At 49.6% G+C, this 21,034-nt stretch overlaps 1 protein-coding gene across 1 annotated transcript in view; it reads right to left on the minus strand.

The window, feature by feature from the left end:
• The window catches only part of rnls (renalase, FAD-dependent amine oxidase), a 219,958-nt gene that overhangs the window by 168,161 nt on the left and 30,763 nt on the right, over positions 1–21,034 (minus strand). The window contains 1 exon segment of the mRNA XM_070876896.1: positions 16,211–16,363. Within this exon segment, the coding sequence (XP_070732997.1) occupies positions 16,211–16,363 (153 nt within the window).

A 21,034-nucleotide genomic window follows, 5' to 3' on the forward strand; every position in this document is an offset into this window, starting at 1 on the left:
GCGACTGCTGCTGGCATACAGATCTCGTCCGCACTCATTGACTGGGATCCCCTCCCCCGCGCAACTGTTGATGAAAAGGACTTTAAAAACAAGGCTCCCATTAATCCTCCCAGACATGCACGAAATCGTTGAGGCAAAGCGCCGTAAGCTGACTGAGTACCATGACAGAAATTCGAGGGGGAGATGGAATGAGATAGGGGACAAAATGTTTGTACTAAACTACGGCAGGGGTCCCAAATGGCTTGCAGGGACAGTAACGGGCAAGGAAGAAAACAGGCTACTGGTAGTACAAATGGACGATGGCAAAACCTGCCGGAGGCATGTAGACCAAGTCAAAAGCAGATTTACCAACAACACTGCGGAACCAGAGGCAGACTACAATGTGGAACTCGCACCACACCTGGTGGACAGACAGAGGGAACAACCTGAGGAAAGGGCAATCCCAACAGACAGCCCAGGCGAGTCAACAACAATCACACCAATCGAAACAGACAGCCCAGGGGAGATACCAGCAACCACACCCAAAATAAAATAGACACCAAGGCAAACAATTGAACCAGAACTCAGACGCTCCACGCGAGAGCGTAGATCACCTGAGAGACTGAACCTATAAAGACAATAAGACCTGGGGGGAGGGTGATGTCATGTATCTTACATTATTATATATAACTGTATCCTAACATGCTATACATGACTGTAATAAGATATGACCTGTAACCACCAGCATACCTTACCACCAGGGGTGCACTTGCAAGAGACAGGTATATAAGGACAGGTCTCAGGCAAGTGCAGCATTCCAGAGCTGTGAAATAAAGGTGCAGGTCCAGAGTGACCTTGACTTCACTACATGCCTCGTGTGAATCTGTACTGAGGGGACAGGACTTTACAATGATGATGACAGCAAGACCTGGACGACATTCAGGCTTGGGCTGATAAGTGGCAAGTAACATTCGCGCCACACAAGTGCCAGGCAATGACTATCTCCAACAAGCGAGAGTCTAACCACCGCCCCTTAACATTCAATGGCATTACCATCATCGAATCCCCCACCATCAATATCCTAGCGGTCACCATTGACCAGAAACTTAACTGGACCAGCCACATAAATAGTGTGGCAACAAGAGCAGGTCAGAGGCTGGGTATTCTGCGGCGAGTGTCTCACCTCCTGACTCCCCAAAGCCTTTGCACCATCTACAAGGCACAATTCAGGAGTGTGATGGAATACTCTCCACTTGCCTGGATGAGTGCAGCTCCAACAACACTCAAGAAGCTCGACACCATCCAGGACAAAGCAGCCCGCTTGATCGGCACCCCATCCACCACCTTCAACATTCACTCCCTCCATTACCGACGTACCGTGACTGCAGTGTGCACCATCTACAAGATGCACTGCAGCAACTCGCCAAGGCTTCTTCGGCAGCACCTCCCAAACCCGCGACCTCTACCACCTAGAAGGACAAGGGCAGCAAGCGCATGGGAACACCAACACGTTCTCCTCCAAGTCACACACCAGCCTGATTTGGAAGCATATCGCTATTCCTTCATCGTCACTGGGTCGAAATCCCGGAACTCCCTCCCTAACAGCACTGTGGGAGTACCATCACCACACGGACTGCAGCAGTTCAAGAAGGTGGTGAACCATCATCTTTTCAAGGGCAATTAGGAATGGGCAATTAATGCTGGCCTCACCAGCAACGCCCACATCCCGTGAACAAATTTTTTTTAAAGTGGTGCATACTTACGATACAATTAAAAATGAAAAGCGCCAGCACTAATCTAGTGCTTGTCTACCCACGTCTTAAAATAAGAACTGTCACCATTTTTTTAATGCTCAAGAAGCAAATTGTCGTCATCCAGTGTCTTTTGACTACTTTTCTTTTCTGATCATTTGGGTTATTTAGTTTATGTTATTTGGATTATTTGGATTACTGTTCATTTAATTCAAAATATGCTCGGAGCTTTTCAGGCTTTAATGTAACATAATCCTTCCACATAAAGAGGGAGAAAAGAGGCAGAGATACAGGGACATGTCAATCCCTAAACCATTACATTACCTTTTAAATAATTTATCATGAGCCTAGCTTATGTTTCCAGCTCCTTAACCCTTTGGGATTGTAAATACTTAAGCAGCAATGATCCTCGGCCTCAGCAATAAACTATTACAGAATTTCAACAATTTCAATACCCATTGGCAGAAGAAACATCAGTTCCAAATTTTAAGCTTGGAATGGTTTAAAAACACACTTGGGCATGAAAAAGACATTAAAAAAAATTGCCCCTTTGTTGACTGTAAATAATTCTAACAAAGTGATTGTCGGGTGTCCAACAGCTGCTAGTGTAAATCTCAAGGTGTATGCCCAGAAGTGATTTGCTAGCGAGCACCAATAGTATGCCTGTAGCCGAGTCTAGGTTCCTCTGAGTTACACAGCGAGTGTTGCTGGAATACAGATTTTGGCTGCCTTTCAAATGCCACCTTACAATAAATGTTTACTTGTACAGGGAGGAGAGGCTGACTGTCTAGAAAGGGCAATTTTCTTTGTAGCCTGTTAAAATAGTTGATCTTTGCACTATGATCTTTGAAAAACACAAAATGGAAAGCAGAACTGGTTCCATTACTCATGGACACAGGCTGGAATTCCCCACAGGATGGGCAGCAACGTGAAAATGTTGCTAGTTTATATCCAGCCTTTATGACAGCGGCCACTCAAGTTGCCTCAGCAGTAACTTGTGAATTTGTTTCATTTTTCAACCGAAATTTGTCTGATGGGAGCAGTGGATGGAGTCTACCGCTGCAACCAAGGACAATGTTCCCTGATCATAATGGTGGTTTCCTATAATAGTGTGTGTGCTGTCTTTTCTTCACACACTTCCCGAACAGGCATCAGCACAGATTCACCAGAATGATACCAGGGCTAAAAGGGTTAATATATGAGGATCGGTTGCATAGACTAGGCTTGTATTCCCTAGAATGTAAAAGATAATGGAGTGATCTATGAGGTGTTTAAGTTGATTAAAGGATTTGATTGGGTAGATAGAGGGAACCTATTTTCTCTGGTGGGGGAGTTCATAACAAGGGGGCATAACCTTAAAATTAGAGCTAGGCCATTCAGGGGTGATGTCAGACAGCACTTCTTCACACAAAGGATAGAGGAAATCTGGAACACTCTTCCCCAAGTAAGCTGTTGGGGCTCGAGGCAATTGAAAATTTCAAAACTGAGGGGGTGGAAATTCGTTTGGAAGCCTCTTAGCATGCTAATAGCGACGGGGAAGTAAATGTTACGCCGGGAAATGGTTTGTGTCGGCAAATATACTCAATGACTGAACATTTTTTAAATGCGAAATGTTTGTATTCAGAGGGACCTGGGTGTCATTGTACACGGATCACAGAAAGTTAACATGTAGGTACAGCAAGCAATTAGGAAAACAAATGGTATGTTGGCCTTTATTACAAAGAGATTGTAGTATAGCATAAAGAAACCTTACTACAATTATATAGGGCCTTGGTGAGACCACACCTGGAATATTATGTACAGTTTCTGGTCTCCTTAGCTAAGCAAGGACATGCTTGCCTTCAAGGAGTGCAACAAACGTTCACTAGACTTGTTCCAGTGATGGGGATGGGGGAGTGGGGGGGGGCGGGAGTTTCCTATGAGGAGAGATTGAATAGACTAGTCCTATATTCCCTAGAGTTTAGAAGAATGAGAGGTGATCTCATTGAAGCATATAAAATTCATAAGGGGCTTGACAGGGTAGATGCAGGGAGCATGTTTCCTCTGGCTAGGGAGTCTAGAACCAGGGGTCACAGTCTCAGAATAAGGGGTCGGCCATTTAGGAATGAGATGAGGAGGAATTTATTCACTGAAAGAATTGTGAATCTTTGGAATTCTCAACCCAGAGGGCTGCACATGCTCAATTATTGAATATATTCAAGACAGAGCTCAATAGATTTTTGGATACTAAGAGAACCAAGGGATATGGGGATAGTACAGGAAAGTTGAGCTGAAGTACATGTGCAGCCATGATCTTATTGCAGGCTCGAACGGCAAAACGGCCCTCTCATGCTGCTATTTCTTATGTTCTTGTGTTCATCCACAGCCCTCTGGAGTTGTTATTTAAAATTACCACGAATTACTTTTCACCTCGGAGCGGGCAATATCAGCAGCTTGTGTCAGATGTCAGTGCACCAAACACACTGAGGAATCCTAGTTTGCCTGTTTGTTATTCAGGAAAACCCAGAGGAAATTATTTGGCCTGTTTGGAGATAAAGTGCTAAACTTGTATCTGAAGAAAATATGGTACTTGCTAAGTTTGGTTAAAATCAGCTGAATCATTTGTGCCATTTCTACAGACAGGTGGTTCTAAATATGCTTTTATTTTCCTCCAATACGGAACCCCAGTGTCCGAGGAAGGAAAAATGAATAAACTTTGAAGGAAGAACAACGAGAACCTTTGGTTAAGTTGTTGAGTGACAGATTTATATTCATGGACAGAGAGATAGATAGATGCCACCACTACATACATCTTTCTAACAAATGGCAAATACAAATTTTGAGGGAATTATATATGTCATTCAAATTGACTGTGTGATTAGATTAGGAATCGTTGCAAATGAATATTTATTTTATTTTGACTGATGCAGCTGTCCAAATTCTCTGATATATCTCAATGGTCCAAAACTTTGATTTCATCAGTGTCGTTAAATGAGTCTAGCTGTTATCAATCTCCAACTCCTTCTCTCTTTCGCTTCTGTCGGTGTGCCTGTCTATCTCTCTCTCACACATATACTGTCCTTACTGGCATCTGTAACAATCTATTTGGCGTGCGCATTATAATCAGGTATATTACTAGCTGACTCAGGTCATTTGCACTTTCAAATAACCTTAATGGTTAAAGTTAATGGAGCATAAAGGGAGAACCAGTGAGAATGAGGAACAGCAAGACATCAAGGGGCTGAAATTCAGCACGGCTGGAAACCTGGCGTTCCTCCCAACATTTTGGGGCCATTACCACCGAAAGGTGGCCCAATCCATATTCAGCTCCAAAAGTCCAAAAATGGGTTCCAGCGCTGAGGAACCCTTCCAATTTTCAGCGGTGTGGCTGTTTTAATTGGAGCGGAATTCCCACAGAGAAGTTCAGCATGCAGGTAAGTGTTTCTAACGAGACTGCCTTTTTAAAGGCCAGGGTTTGCAGCTAGGCCCTGAGGGGGGAAGGAGTTGGATTGATGGATGGATGGATGGCTGGCATGAATGCAGGAAGGAGGGCGAATAGGTTTACAGATGTGGAGTTCGAGACCCTGATTCAAGGTGTGGAGGATAGACGGCCAGTGATGTTTCCAGACGCGGGGAGACCAAGCAGACAGGTGATAAATAATGGCTGGAATGAGATAGCACAGGAGGTGTCAGGCACCTCCTTATGTCAGAGGACGCCAGTGCAGTGCAGGAGGCGATTCCATGACATCATCTGACTTATGAAAGTGAGTACCTCTCCCATGTGTTGCTGACCTTGCATCTGCGAGCCTCTCTTTCAACATTCTCTTATTTCCCATACTCACTGTTTCGTCACTCAAGCAGCATTTCATTGCTCACGCCTCTATACATATACCTGTGTGTTCTCGCAATGGAGGCTCCCGATTCATCTCACTCTGTCAGCTGTATGTCACAGACAAACACTTGTGCACTCATTCCTGAAGTGCCATGACAGTCGTGCTCACCAACCATGCTTTCTTTTGCAGGTTAAACTGGCTCACAATAGAGGCAAGCAAAGGATGACCGGGGGGGGGGGTTGGTGACGCAGACACACAGGTCCTCACACCTCTGGAGGAGAGGGCTCCGGCATTGGTCGGCGGACACGGTGCATTCCCTGTGACCGACGGTCATGCTGATGCCGATGTGAGTAAGTCAAGGCCCTCCTTTACTGCTCTCTCCTTCAATGTGCCAGCACTTACTGTTCCTTTCCTTCATAGAAACAAAGAAACATAGAAAATAGGTGCAGGAGTAGGCCATTCAGTGCAACGAGACCTGGGTGTCATGGTACATCAGTCATTGAAAGTTAGCATACAGGTACAGCAGGCGGTGAAGAAGGCAAATGGTATGTTGGACTTCACAGCTAGGGGATTTGCGTATAGGAGCAGGGAGGTCTTACTGCAGTTGTACAGGGCCTTGATGAGGCCTCACCTGGAATATTGTGTTCAGTTTTGGTCTCCTACTCTGAGGAAAGACGTTCTTGCTATTGAGGGAGTGCAGCGAAGGTTCACCAGACTGATTTCCGGGATGGCAGGACTGACATATGAGGACTGGACCGACTGAGCCTTTATACATTGGCGTTTAGAAGGATGAGAGGGGATCTCATAGAAACATAACATTCTGACAGGACTGGACAGGTTAGATACAGGAAGAATGTTCCCGATGTTGGGGAAGTCCAGAACCAGGGGTCACAGTCTAAGGATAAGGGGTAGGCCATTTAGGACTGAGATGAGGAGAAACTTCTTCACTCAGAGAGTTGTTAACCTGTGGAATTCTCTACCGCAGAGAGTTGTTGAGGCCAGTTTGTTGGATATATTCAATCGGGAGTTAGATATGGCCCTTACGGCTAAAGGGACTAAGGGGTACGGAGAGAACGCAGGAATGGGGTACTGAGGTGAATGATCAGCCATGATCTTATTGAATGGTGGAGCAGGCTCGAAGGGCCGAATGGCCTACTCCTGCACCTATTTTTTATGTTTTTATGTTTCTATGACACGCCCACCAATGGGCAGCGGAACTGCCGACGACAATGTTGGTAAGTCAGGCCGTTGTTGAATGTGCTCGCTACTTGAATGCACCAGTGCCTACTTTGCTTTCCTGTCCAAAAGTCTGTTAGTTGCACGCTCCATGTGTCAATCCCCCAGATGCTCCTCACAGCAACCCCTCTCCCATTTATGGGACACTGAGTGGCAGCACAGCACAAACGGACACAGCACCTGCGAGACCACCTGCAGGCCTGAAGCACAGGCGTGTGGACAGAAGCCCTCCAATCTCGACCAGCACTGATGATAACATTGAGGCCTCAAGCGATGAAGAGACCATTGTCAGCACGCCCCGGCTCATCCAGATAACTGATGAAGAGGAGGAGGAGGAGGACACGGATGGCAAAAGCGTGTCACTGCTTCCACCCACACGCGCCAGCTCAGATACTGGTGGGAGTGCGCGGTCTGATGTGGTAGGTGGGGAGGCACTGGGTGTTGCACCGTGGACTAGCGGGCTGCAACATGGTGACGGGGCTAGGCAGCCTCAGGTGCCATCTCTCCGGGGGGTGGGGGGGGTGGAGGGGTGAGTCCGCACCGGAGTTCTGCCGACGAGGACTCAGACGATGCATCGATGTTGCGGCTTACGAGAGAAGGGTGGAGGCCATGCATTCCCAGATGTTGGGGGCAATGGCAAGGGTGCCAGAGAGCCTGTCGCAAGTGGTCAGGAGTGTGGAGGAGTCCGCCTCCTGCATAGTCGACAGCTCTGCGCACTCCATGGAGCCCATCATTGCCAGTGTGCAGGCGATGGTGGACTCCCAGATTGTAGGTGCGGATCCAGCTGTGCTGCCATTTTGACACAGGCGTGAGCGAACGATCGCATCGGTGCTGGATTGGAGAGAATGGCCGCGGCCCTGGAAGCCCAGAATGCTCTGATGCTCTCTGGGCAACAGGCCACGGAAATGCTGCCATGGAGCATCAAACTGCTGCCATCTCTGGTGTATTCGAGACTCTGGCTGTTCTCATGCAGTCTCAGCTTGATGCCACCCGACACCTCAGTGTTGCGTTCGCGGCTGGGGCCAACACGGGGGACCTTCCGGTGTCGCGCCACCGCACCGACCTGCCTTCTCTCCATTTGGCGGTGGTGTTAAGGTGCTGCCCTCCCAGGGGGTGGCGCAGGCTCCTCGGACTAGGATCCTGAAGATATGCTCTCTCAGGATCACAGCATTTCTGGCCCCAGACCTCCCACTCCGCCAGTGCCTCCACACATGGTTCCACTCGAGCCAAGCCAGACTGCACCCTCCTCGGAGGCTGCTGGCCACTCTGCACCCGGCCCTTCCAGGCCCAAAGGTGTTCGAGGGCATCCTAGAAGGACAGCTGTAGCTCCCACACAACAACCACAGCAGCCTTCCCAGACCCATGATGCAGCCACAGGGGAGACACATCGGCGTGGTGTGAGGGTAGGCACGCGTAAGAGGTGTTATAAGGACACGCACAGGGGTAAGAACGATTATTGCTGTCAGTTCATGGGAATCTTTTTTGTTGATGTGTTTTTTCACTGAATTGAATATTTTGATAAATCTTTATTTTTGGCACTTACATCTGGCCAGGCGTTTCATTTGGGAGTGGGCAATTGTGCGTGAAGGCACTCATTGTGATGGCCATTGAAAGTGGGAACTGAAGGGTCATGTGTGGACGGGACTATCTGAAGCGAGCAGCTATGAGACGCAGCTGCACCTCCCTTGCAGGGTTGCGCTGGGGATGACGGGGATCCCCCTCCCGCTCCTCCTCCTGCACCTCCTCCTCATCAGGTGGTACTGTTGGCTCGACCTCCAGCGGCTGGCCCCTCATGGTGGTCAGGTTGTGCAGCATGCAGCAGACCACGACTAATATCGAGAGTCGTTGAGGAGAGTATTGCAAGTCGCCACCAGACCGGTCCAGGCAACGGAACCTCTGCTTAAGGATGCCCTATTGCACTGCTCGACGATGCACCTGGTGGCACAATGCGCGTCATTGTAGGCATGCTCTGGCATTGTCCTGGGGTTCTGCAGTGGAGTGAGCAGCCAAGTGGACAGGCGAAATCCCTTGTCCCAGAGCAGCCAACCGCAATCCTGATTTGGGCCGGTGAAGAGTGGGGGGTGGGGGGCACACTGCTCTGGCGCAGAATGAAGGAATCATGGCTGTTTCCTGGGTACCTTGCATCAACACGAGCTGGACATTGAGCAGATGGAACCCCTTGCAGTTCACAAAGATCTTGGGGTGATGTCGTGGCGCCCTCAGCCCAACGTGTGTGCAATCTATCGCACCCTGCACCCTTGGGAAACCTGCAATTCAGGCAAATCCGGCCTGCCGCTCCACCCCTGTTTGTCCCTTGTCATGGGGAAGGAGATGTACTGTACCCTTCTCCTGTGGAGTGCATCGGTGACCTGCCAGATGCACCGAGGTGCAGAGAATCGCGAGATGTTGCCAATGTCTGCAGTGGCAGACCGGAAAGAACCCGTGGCATAAAAATTCAACGCGATGGTGACCTGGGGCTAGACTTTCCACTATTGTGCAGATCGCCCAAAAATGGGCGTTATTTCCAGCGTGGGCGATGAAGATGGGTTTTGAGATCGCCGGATTATCGCCCATTTTCAAAACCCGAACTTTCCATTTTTGAAAATGGGCGTTACCGCGAGCGATCTGAAATGGGCGATGGCGTTAAATATTTTTGACGTTCTGCCGTAAAGTGTCGCCGACCATAGCAACGGCATGGCAATGCTCGATTCTGCATTTCAGGAGGTCAGGGGTCATCATTACATGCGCGGAAGAGGAGACAAAGAGAGAGGGAGCAGAGAGTGTGTGCTTGTTTGGCTGATGTGGGAGGCAGGAGGGAGATTCACCAGCAGCAAAAAGCCTACTAAGCCCAAAGAAGGTAGTTGGCACCGAGTTTTTGTGGAAAAAATAATATTTAACATGGAAGGGATGGAGGAGGCGACCTAGCATGCTGTGGAGACTGACGCTGGTGAAAGCTGGGAGAGGAACAATTGGAAGGGCGAGAAAGAGCGAGGAGGTTCTCAGACGAGGCAAATGCCTCCCTCATGCAGGAGGTCGCATCGTGCTGGGGTCAATTGACCTCGGAGGGCATGGGAAGCCCACCCCAAAGGCCTACCAGAAGATATGGGCCGAGATAGCCGAGGTGCTCTCGGTGGCGACCAATGAGGTGCGTGAGGGCAACCAGTGCCGCAAGCGATGGAGTGACCTTGTAGGATCCGCCAGAGTAAGTATTCCATTTATTTACATGTACTTATATGTTTCTATAATTGGAATTGTAACTGTAATGAGTGATTAAAATCAGATGTGATGTCTTGCACATATACCAGGAAGATTGTACTCAAAGCCTGCAGTCACGGTGTATGTCTTTAGGTAAAGAATGATCATTTTCATTATAGTTATTATGTCTGCGATGTACTTATGAATGAGTCCACGAGGCAATGTGCTGTACTCAAACTGTAGTGACCTTGGTCCTTTATTCGTAACTCCAGAGTGAGGCACAAGCATGGCATGCAGCCTTTGATACTGGGCCCTGCCACCAGGGCAGGAAACCCCCAGTCTCCACCAGTTGCACCCTCTAGTGGTGCCAGCATGTATATACACAGTGTAAACCTCATTGATAGTACATCAGGTAAACAAGTCTCCATCTTATGCAACCACACAGTGACTACACAGAGAGTACATCCATAGTCTGCATATACAACAATAATCATGATTACATCTGTTGGTTATGTGTTGTATCAGTCTCTGTGACAGTACCTAGCAATGTTCTCACACCATGTCATGCTGGTGTTACCTTTTACAGAAGAAGCTTTCAAGGAATAGGGCCGAGCAGAGGCGAACATGTGGGGGGGTCACCAGTCATCATCGACCTCACCGATATTGAGGAGCGGGTGCTGGCCCTAGTGGGGAGCCACTCTCGGTCGGCCACGCAGGCAGTAGCAGAACCTGATGTAATGCCAGGTGAGTAAAGTATACACCATTGCGTGATGTAAAGTCAATAGAGGCCACACCCACTCATATCCGAACAATTATATATGATAGATGAATCATAAAATTCTTCTCTAAATAATGATGTCCTAATGAGAATCATTGCAATGCAGAATTTGGTGATGGTCATGAAATGTGATGTATGTGATGATCTTGATAGCAGTGTTGCTTTTGTTGTGCATGTGCTGTGTGTAGCGCTGGAATCACCTTGTCACCCTAACACTCCCTTCTCCTCTAATAACCTCATTTATGTTTTGCAGCTCAGCCAGCAGCGCGGCCCCATGCAACACCACCGAGCCCAGAAGGTGGGGGTGTGGGGCCGGACTCGCCGGACGATCCTCCGTCTGGTGCTGAGGAGCCCGATTCTTGCCCGTGCATCTGCTGGGTCCCTTCTCAATGGATGACAGTGCTGGCTTTGAGGAGCCTGCATCCCCAACCTCCATAATCCATTCGACACCGATGACATCTAGTGCTCCAGCGGCCATTCCCACCTCCACCGTGGAGGTACCGGGCCCAAGCACCTTGCCACAGGACTCTCCAGGTGTCTCCAGGCCGGCGCCAACCAAGCGGAGGTTGGTTCGATGCAGCAGGTCTGCTCCACGAGCGGCAGATCTGAGCGGGGACATGGTACACTTGTCCAGGAGGAGTGTTGACATAGGTCAGCAGATCCAACAGATAATGGGGGGCATACTCTCCAGCTGGTCAGCATGTCCGCCACCATGACAGTGTCCGTACCGCAGATGGCGGAGGCCCTTGGAGCTGATAGCCAGGAACACTGGTGGCAGTGGCGTTCCAGTGGTCCTGGAGCGTGGCACTGCACCCCAAGGTGCTGCACCCCCATTGCCAACGACACGAGAGCCAGGAGGAAGATCTTGCTTCTGGCCTGGAGGACGTTCCCGCCTTGGGACCATCCTCTCCCGTGTCTGTCCAAGCAGCGGTTCATCCCCCTCCAATGAAGCAGCGCCTGAGGAGCTCCTCGGCCAGGCGGCTTGAAGTCAGGAGGGGAAGGGGTAAAGGTGGGGAGGAGAAGCGGGGGCAGGCGGTGGGGAGGGGGGGGGGGTGGAATGAAAGTTAGATGCATGGTGGCAGGTGTTGTCTTGGGCATATGTTTATGTTGCTTGTGCTATTTTGGTGGGAGGGTCAGGGGAAGGTGTAAGGGGGGCTACCTTGCTGGTTTGCATTTGTGTTCTGTGTTGCTGGAAATGGTGACCAATCGAATGATGTAAATGCGATAAATTTGTTGTGGGGCAGGGGTGGGGTGGGGTGTTTTTTACAGTCTTAGTTATGATTTCACACAAATGGTCGGATTAAATGTTTTTTATTTAACATAACCTTGTTGTGCATTGTTTCAGATAGCTGCACCGTTACACACTGGTGATTCCTTAACATGAAAGGGTATAATTAAACTTAACTTGAATCAACGTAAACTTTAACTGTCTCCAAGGTGATGCACACCATTGATGTATGACCTGCACACCCAGCAGTGTTGCAGCTTTGTAAATGATAACAACGTTATTTCAAGCAAAGTGCTCATTTATGAACTGCTGACGTAAGAGTCTTGCAGCTATGTAGCCACCACGGGCCCTTTCCTGCGGTCTAGAGAGGGGCGGGGGCATGGTTCCAGCGTCAGCCTGATTGTCTGGCCCGAGGTCAGCGTCCACCTCCTAGTCCTCCTCTTCCTCTCTCTCCTGAGGTGGACCGTCAGTCCCTTCTGGCAATTCTTGCCCCCTCCTGATAGCCAATTTGTGCAGCATGGAGCACACCACCACAAATTGAGCTACCTGCTCAGGGTGGTATTGGAGCTCGCCTCCTGAGTGGTCCAGGCATCTAAAGCTCTGCTTAAGCACACCAATGGTTTTCTTGACAATATTGCAAGTGGCTCTCGTTGTATCGCTTCTCGGCCTTGGTGTGGGTGTCACGCAGGGGGGGTCATCAGCCAGGTGGCGAGGCCATATCCTTTGTCACCAAGCATCCAGCATTGACCTTGTGGCTGATTGGTAAACATGTCAGATACAGCGCTCTCACGCAGGATATGAGCATAAGAACATAAGAACGTAAGAAATAGGAACAGTAGTAGGCCATACGGCCGCTCGAGCCTGCTCCGCCATTCAATATCACGGCGGATGTGATCATGGACTCAGCTCCACTTCCCTGCCCGCTCCCCATAACCCCTTATTGTTTAAGAAACTGTCCATTTCTGTCTTAAATTTATTCAATGTCCCAGCTTCCACAGCTCTCTGAGGCAGCGAATTCCACAGATTTACAACCCTCAGAAGAAATTTCTCCTCATCTCAATTTTAAATGGGCGGCACCTTATTCTAAGATCATGCCCTCTAGTTCTAGTCTCCCCCATCAGTGGAAACATCCTCTCTGCATCCACCTTGTCAAGCCCCCTCATAATCTTATACATTTCGATAAGAGCACCTCTCATTCTTCTGAATTTCAATGAGTAGAGGCCCAACCTACTCAACCTTTCCTTATAAGTCAACCCCCTCATCTCTGGAATCAACCTAGTGAACCTTCTCTGAACTGCCTCCAAAGCAAGTATATCCTTTCGTAAATATGGAAAACAAAACTGCACGCAGTACTCCAGGTGTGGCCTCACCAATATCTTGTATAGCTGTAGCAAGACTTCCCTGCTTTTATACTCCATCCCCTTTGCAATAAAGGCCAAGATTCCATTGGCCTTCCTGATCACTTGCTGTACCTGCATACTAACCTTTTGTGTTTTATGCACAAGTACCCCGCTGTATTGCAGCACTTTGCAATCTTTCTCCATTTAAATAATAACTTGCTCTTTGATTTTTTCTGCCAAAGTGCATGACCTCACACTTTCCAACATTATACTCCATCTGCCAAATGTTTGCCCACTCACTTAGCCTGTCTATGTTCTTTTGCAGATTTTTTGTGTCCTCCTCACACATTGCTTTTCCTCCCATCTCCTCCCATCATGGATGCTGCCCAGAAATTTGGCATTCACTGCCATAATTATTTTCTGGTGGTCGACAACGAGTTGCACATTCAGGGAGTAGAATCCCTTGCAGTTCCTTCAAACCTCTGTATCCTGAAAAGGTGTCCGCATCGGGATGTGCGTACAGTCTATTGCTCCCTGCACCTTGGGGAAGTTAGCAATTCGGTAGGATCTTAAGGCCCTCTCAGTCTTTGCCTCCCTGGTCATAGGGAAGCTGATAAAGTCCATCCTGCATGCGTAAAGGGCTTAAATGACCTGTCTAATGCAGCAATGTGCGGCAAGCTGAGATATAGCGCAAATGTCGCCAGCTGAGGCCTGAAAGGAACCGGACGCGTAGAACGACAGTGCTGCGGTGACCTTGACCTCGACGGACAGTGCGGTCCTGATGGTGCTGGCAGGCTGCAGATCTCCCCTGGTGAGCTGGCATATTTCACTGATAACCTCCTTGTGGAAGCGCAGTCTCTGAAGGTAGATGTTATCGGACAAGTTGAGGTAAGACCGCGTCTGCCTGTAAGTGCGGTGGGTGTAAGGTCTGGTCCTCCTCATCAGTCTGGCACATCTTAGGTTGGACACATAATGCTGTTGAATATATCTTCTGCCATCTCTAGTCTGCAGCATGTGCATACTCATCAAGACAGGCTGAGAAATGGCTGGCCCCATTCCAATAAGTATTAGCATTACACCTGTTATTCACAAACAATAAATGTCCCTACTAAGACACCTAAAGTAAATTCCAATCGTCCACAGTATAAGATGTTTGTTCAGATGTTCACATCACCTTAAAAGACCTCCGGAGTACATCCAAACTCCCCCGAAGTTGAAGCAGCCTTTTAAATGAAGCGACCTGCGATTTAGAAAATGGCGTCCATACCGCTGTGATTAGTTCAGGTCAGAGCAGCTTTTTCACCGTGGTTTCTTCGGTGAGCGATATAGTCAGCGAGATGTGTGCGAGGTGCCGAAAGTAAGGATGGCCGATTTTCTGGGCGGTAGTTTCGGCAAATGTGATCTTTACGACAAAAAAAAGTGGGTGGGCGGTTTTATTAAATCTCAGCATTAGTTACGTGCTGAAAGTAACGCTGGCCGATATTATGGCCATGGTTTCGCCCATTCTGATCTTTCCGCCCAAAAAGGTGGGCGGCCGGTATTATTTTTTATCCGTGTTAAGTTCATGCCGAAAGTAATGCTGGCCGATAAGTGACCGAGAAATGGTCGTTCGTTTCCAATTTATGGCTAATATGGGCGTTATACCTCATTTCAGCGTTAAACTGGACGTTAAGTGGGAAGTATGCATGCAAAAATAATGGAAAGTCTAGCCCCTGGTCTCTACGGTCAGGGCAGACCTCAGCATTGTGTGTGGCTGGAGATCTACGCGCAGGACAGTGCAGAGCTCCCTTAGTATGCCTTTCCTAAATCTTAGCCTTCGCGGGCATTGCTCATCACTGAGCTGGAGGGAGGAGAACTGAGGTCTGTAGATCCTTTGAGGGTAGAGTCTCCTACCCCTACCTCTGCGTTGGCCACCTCCCCTGGCAGCTGGATGATGCCCATCTCCATGCTCCTCCTGATTGTCGGGCGCCTCTGGCAATGCTCCTGCCCGTTATTTGATAGGGGGGTGTTGGGGGGCAGCATACTTCACCCTCCTACTAATGCCATCGCCCTCCTGGCCACCCTCTCTAGCTGTAGGTTGACACACACCTGCAGACTCTTCTCTGTGTTGGCCAGCCATGGCTGCTGCCTCCCTTGCTCGCTGCCTCCTGAGACGTTACTGACGGCGATGCCTTCTCCTGCGTGCCGCCCTGCGTCTGCCCAGGTGTGCCAGGGGTTCCCCTGCCAAAAATGATCCCATTCTTTTTCAGGCTGCACCCTGCCAAGCAGGCCCCTGGGGAGCACAGAATCAGGCCTGCAGGCCTCCACTGAAGAGTGAGAGCTGAAAGTGCTCAGAACTCGCTCAAAACCTCTGAAGACCTCAGCAGGTTCAATGCCGTGAAAAATCAAAAAAGTTAAACTTTCCTCCAAAAATGGTGGGAATAGTCCGTTGACCTCGCCCAGGAGTGTCGCATTCCACGACAAAGTGGAGCGACACAAAAACCTGACGGGGTCACTGCCAGGAGAAAAACTCTCTTTTAAGTGCTGAAAATGAGCGGCGTGGTCACGTAGCAGTGACGTGCACCCTGATGACATCACCGTGGCCCGAATCCCTTCACCGCTAATTCACCCCGCCGATTTCGCCGGAAGCGCACACCGCTGGAATCCCATCCGAGCTGAATATGCTTCGGCGGGGGGGGGGGGGTAAAAAACAGCGGAACGCGGCGGCCGATCGATGTTCCCGGTCAGCCGCCGAAAACCCACGTTAACGGTCCCTCCAGGGCCACTGAATTTCGGCCCCCAAGTATTCATGTACTGCACAAGGACTAAAATTACGTTCAATTCTACGGTGTCGACAGAAATGGCGATGACGATGGAGATTCTTAGCTTTTCTTCAAAGATAGTGTACTTACAAGTCTCAATGTGCCCTTGTAGCTGAAGAGTTTGTGGAACAGGCATTGTGAGGACAACTGCATCAAACATTTCCGAAGGACCCGATTTGCTGTAGACTTCCAACTTTCCTTCTTTGAGATTGATGTGGGTAACATGGCGATCATACAACACATCTGTTCTGGCGTGGTTGGTGAAAATAATACAATACAAACAGTGAACAATGAGAGAAATATAAGGTGCAGAAAAAGTAAACAAGTTTAGGAGTATGAAACTACACATCAAACATTTCATTTATGCTATCAAAAAATCATTTTTTAAATTTAGCTTTTCAGAAAAAAGAACAATTGAAACATAATTCAAAATAGAGATTTTCTCCAGTACCCCCACCCACCCAACACACTCTCCTATTGCTTCTCTCCTTAAGGCAGTGACTCAGAACTAGGCATTCTTCAGGAGCGAGCGAGTTAAAGCTAGCATGCTATTCATTCGTGCCCTGGCCCTGTCTACATCTGACATCCTCCATAGACACTTCAGCAGTGGGCACTCAATAGTGACCAGGAGTGGGAACCTTTATTTTCTTCCCCTCCCTAACAAAGGAACACTGAGCCAAATTGTTTTACTCACAATACTAGGACAAGCTAACCTAGCTGGGCCTGGAAATCTCTTGGTCTATGAGGTTTACTACACCCTATAATTATTTTCCGTCAAGACACTGGGCAGATTTCTTGCACTACAATCCAAGCTCCTAACTGGAGAATACAAAGCAGATGAGATAAATAACCTGGTTCCTAATAATTAGGGCCTCGTACAGAATTCTAGGGGCTGAAATTTACTGTCCATTAGTGCCTCCGGGAGGGGCTAATGAGGCGCAATGGCCTTTTTGACTGGGGGCGATCGGCGTTAGGGCCTCGGGCGAAATTGCTTCGGAGGTTTTGGGGCAATATGCCGGTAGCACCGCGTCCCGTGAGTAGCGCCCCGGGCCGGCGCGCAACAGGCGCTGATGTCAGCGCCGTGCGCTCTGACCACTTTGCACCCAGTGGGGGAAATTGCCCCCACGGGGCGCGAAGCTGGCGGACATTTACCGCCGGGGCGCCATTTAAAGGGGAGGCCGTGTGTGCCCTGGGTCGCCATTTTATTTTGTCGGCCGACTCTTTGGTCGTCCCGACAATGGCAGCCCTTGCCTCGACCAGACCGCCATCATGCAGCCCAGCACTCCCTGTTGGGTGCTGGGCCGCTGGCCTGGTCAAGCAAGTCCCTGGCAGCCACCAAAGAGCCTGCAGAGTATGCGGTGACCCTTTGCCCTCTTCAGCGCAGTGCTGCACTCAGCGTGAGGAAAAGAGTGTTCGAAGACCATGCCCTCAAATCTACCACCAAGCTCATGGTCTACAGGGCTGTAGTAATACCCGCCCTCCTGTCTGGATCAGAGGCATGGACGATGTACAGAAGACACCTCAAGTCACTGGAGATATATCACCAACGATGTCTCCGCAAGATCCTGCAAATCCCCTGGGAGGACAAGCGCACCAACATCCCCAGCATTGAAGCACTGACCACACTCGACCAGCTCCGCTGGGCAGGCCACAGAGTTCACATGCCAGACACGAGGCTCCCTAAGCAATTGCTCTATGCAGTGCTCCTTCATGGCAAATGAGCCAAAGGTGGGCAGCGGAAGCGTTACATGGACACCCTCAAAGCCTCCCTGGTAAAGTGCGACGTCACCACTGACACCTGGGAGTCCCTGGCCGAAGACCGTCCTAGGTGGAGAAAGTGCATCCGGGAGGGCGTTGAGCTCTTCGAATCTCAACAGCGCAAGCGTGAAGAGATCAGGCGCAGGCAGCGGCAGGAGCGTGCGGCAAACCAGTCCCACCCCGCCCCCTTTCCCCGACGAACGTCTCTCCCACCTGTGACAGAGTCTGTGGCTTTCGCATTGGACTGTTCAGCCACCAAAGGGCTCACTTTAGGAGTGGAAGCAAGTCTTCCTCGATTCCGAGGGACTGCCTATGATGATGATGATGATGCACACAGCACCACGTTGCCACCCCGGGAACGCCCCTCCAACGGGGTGGTGCATCTGAGACAGCGTTCCGCCTCGTTTCAGGGGCATACCGGCCCAATTCCATGCCGGGGACGGGACTTTCGGGCCGGGCGATAAAGGTTACCGCCTCCAATCGGGACGTGAGGCAATTTCAGCCCCCTAAATTCTCTGCAGACCTGGTAGGTAACGGACGCATCTGCAGTTGTACTGGACCATACAGCGCGGAAGGTACGAGGTTTAACTCCCAGTTAGGTGGGACAGAGGTGAGGTGCAATCATTGGCTTCCGTGCCGCTGGGCTTTGGAAAGTGGGCGAAGGAGAATCAGCCTGGCCTTGCTCATCAACGCTGCCCAGTGTCCTCTGCTGGAATGTGCATGTTTCTACACGTTGGTTGAGTTCGAGATCGGTTGTGATGCCTTTCATGGTTAAACAGTCTGCCATCACATACTGCCTGGGCTCACGAAAGAAGAATTGCCATTCCGGTGAGATACTGGTGAAGGGGTGGGGTGGGGGGGGGGGTGGGTGGCGGATGTGGGGGAGGGGGAAGTGGAGTTGCTGCAGGTTCCTATGAAACCCCACCCCAGCAGAAGCTAGGGTCTTCGGGAGAGGTGGACAAAAAGCTGGAGCTAAAAAAATTTTTTCCAACCACTTCAACTCTTTGGGCTGGAAATTCTGCAACCTTCCGTCGGGTTTTTCGGCGGAATTTCGGCATTTTGGGCGGAAAATGGTGCAGTGGGAAGTTCCCTGATGTCCTGCGCCGGCGGTTTTGAAATACCGCTGGGCAACAGACCGCCAGCATGCAAGACTGGAAAAATCGCTTTCGCCCGATATTTGGTGGCCTGTAGATAGGATCAAAAAAAAAATGCAGAGGTAAAACCTGCTGGTGCAGCCCTTGGAACGGCAGTCGGTATGAAACCCTGCAAAAAAGGTAAGTTAAAGTGTTTGGGCCCAAACTTGGTGGCCTTAGCACCTGCTACCGCCTGCTACCACCGAGTTTTTTGGGCGGTCTCCCCTCGGTGCCAGTTTCCAGTAGATCGCCCGCCGACGGGAGGGAAGGGCCGCCGGGAACCGCCCGCTGACGGCCGCTAGCGCGCAAGGCGCGTAAGTGTCCCCCCGCCCACCGAGCTGGCAGATTCCTCCAGGCGGGAGTCGGCGGCAGAAGAGGGAAGGGCCGTCGCTTGGGGGCAGGTCTAACCCGAACGGTAAGTATGATGACCTGCAAAAAAAAAAAAGTTTGTGACGTTTTTTTTTTCCCAGCGATTTATAAGGATGGAGTTCCCCGAAGGTCTTCCAGCGTTTTTTTTTTAACGTGAATTTTTATTTTTATGTGCTTCCCTCCTCCCTGGGCCCGACTCAATCCTCGGCAGCACTTTGGCGCGGATCGCATTTGCCACCGAGATTAGAAGCTCCCGCCTGCTGCCGCCCAGATTCACGGCGTAAGTCCCTTTTTTGCCGGCGGTCTTTCAAGGACTTGTTTTACGAAACTCTCGCCCAAAGTACCGTCAGGTATCTCGGCGATCCTTTGGGTGGCCCTTGATCGGGACTTAGTTTCCACCAAGTTCGGGACCTTTATTTTTAAATTCTTCTGCAGCGATTCGCTAGGAAAGGGTATTGTGAGTGCGTTGTGATTTGTTTTATTTTTTGGAACTTTTTTATTGTGTTTTTCCCCTTCATTGGCCCAACTCGCAACAGTATCGGCCTCGGAGAAAAATTGCAGAAAATTCACGGTTTGCGCCGATTTTTCCTGCCCGGGCGCATTTTTTCCAATTTTTTCCCGAATGTTTGGCCTGCAAATCATAGTGGAGTCAGAGCGGTTTTGTTCCACCAGAAAAACCGCCACGACCCAAAACCGAATTTCCAGCCCTTTGATTCACCCAGAATTACTCTGATCCACAGCAGTGCTATTTATATGTGATGAACTGTGATGAAAATATAAATGGTATATAATCAGACTTGGATAGATAAAAAAAAGAAGGAAACATTACTCTGAAGGAAACAAAAGCAAAATGGCTGAAAATGTGAACTAAAAGCAGAAATTTCTGTCAACATTCAACAGGTCAGGCAGCATCTGTGGAGAGAGAAACAGAGTTTCAGGTCGATGACCTTTCATTTCACTCTCTCCATAGATGCTGCCTGCCCTTCTGAGTGTTTCCTGCATTTTCTGTTTTTATTATTCTGAAGGAATTTATTTTTTTGCTCATGGGATGTGGGCGTCACTGGCAGGGCCAGCATCCCTAATTGCCCTTAAAAAGGTGGTGGTAAGCCTTCTTGAATCGCAGTAGTCCGTGTGGTGAAGGTACTCCCGCTGTGCTGTTAGGTAAGGGGTTTAGGACTTTGACCCAGCAATGATGAAGGAACGGCGATATACCTCCAAGTCAGGATGGTGTTCTGTCTATATGTTTCTATGAGATCCCCTCTCATCCTTCTAAATTCCAGTGAATACAGGCCCAGTCGATCCACTCTCTCCTCATATGTCAGTCCAGCCATCCGGGGAATCAGTCTGGTGAACCTTCGCTGCACTCCCTCAATAGCAAGAATGTCCTTCCTCAGATTAGGAGACCAAAACTGAACACAATATCCCAGGTGAGGCCTCACCAAGGCCCTGTACAACTGCAGTAAGACCTCCCTGCTCCTATACTCAAATCCCCTAGTTATGAAGGCCAACATACCATTTGCCTTCTTCATCGCCTGCTGTACCTGCATGCCAACTTTCAATGAATGATGTACCATGACACCCAGGTCTCGTTGCACCTCCCCTTTTCCTAATCTGCCGCCATTCCGATAATATTCTGCCTTCATGTTTTTGCCAC

The sequence above is a fragment of the Pristiophorus japonicus genome, chromosome 3, assembly GCF_044704955.1.
Source record: "Pristiophorus japonicus isolate sPriJap1 chromosome 3, sPriJap1.hap1, whole genome shotgun sequence".
Lineage (NCBI taxonomy): Eukaryota > Metazoa > Chordata > Chondrichthyes > Pristiophoridae > Pristiophorus > Pristiophorus japonicus.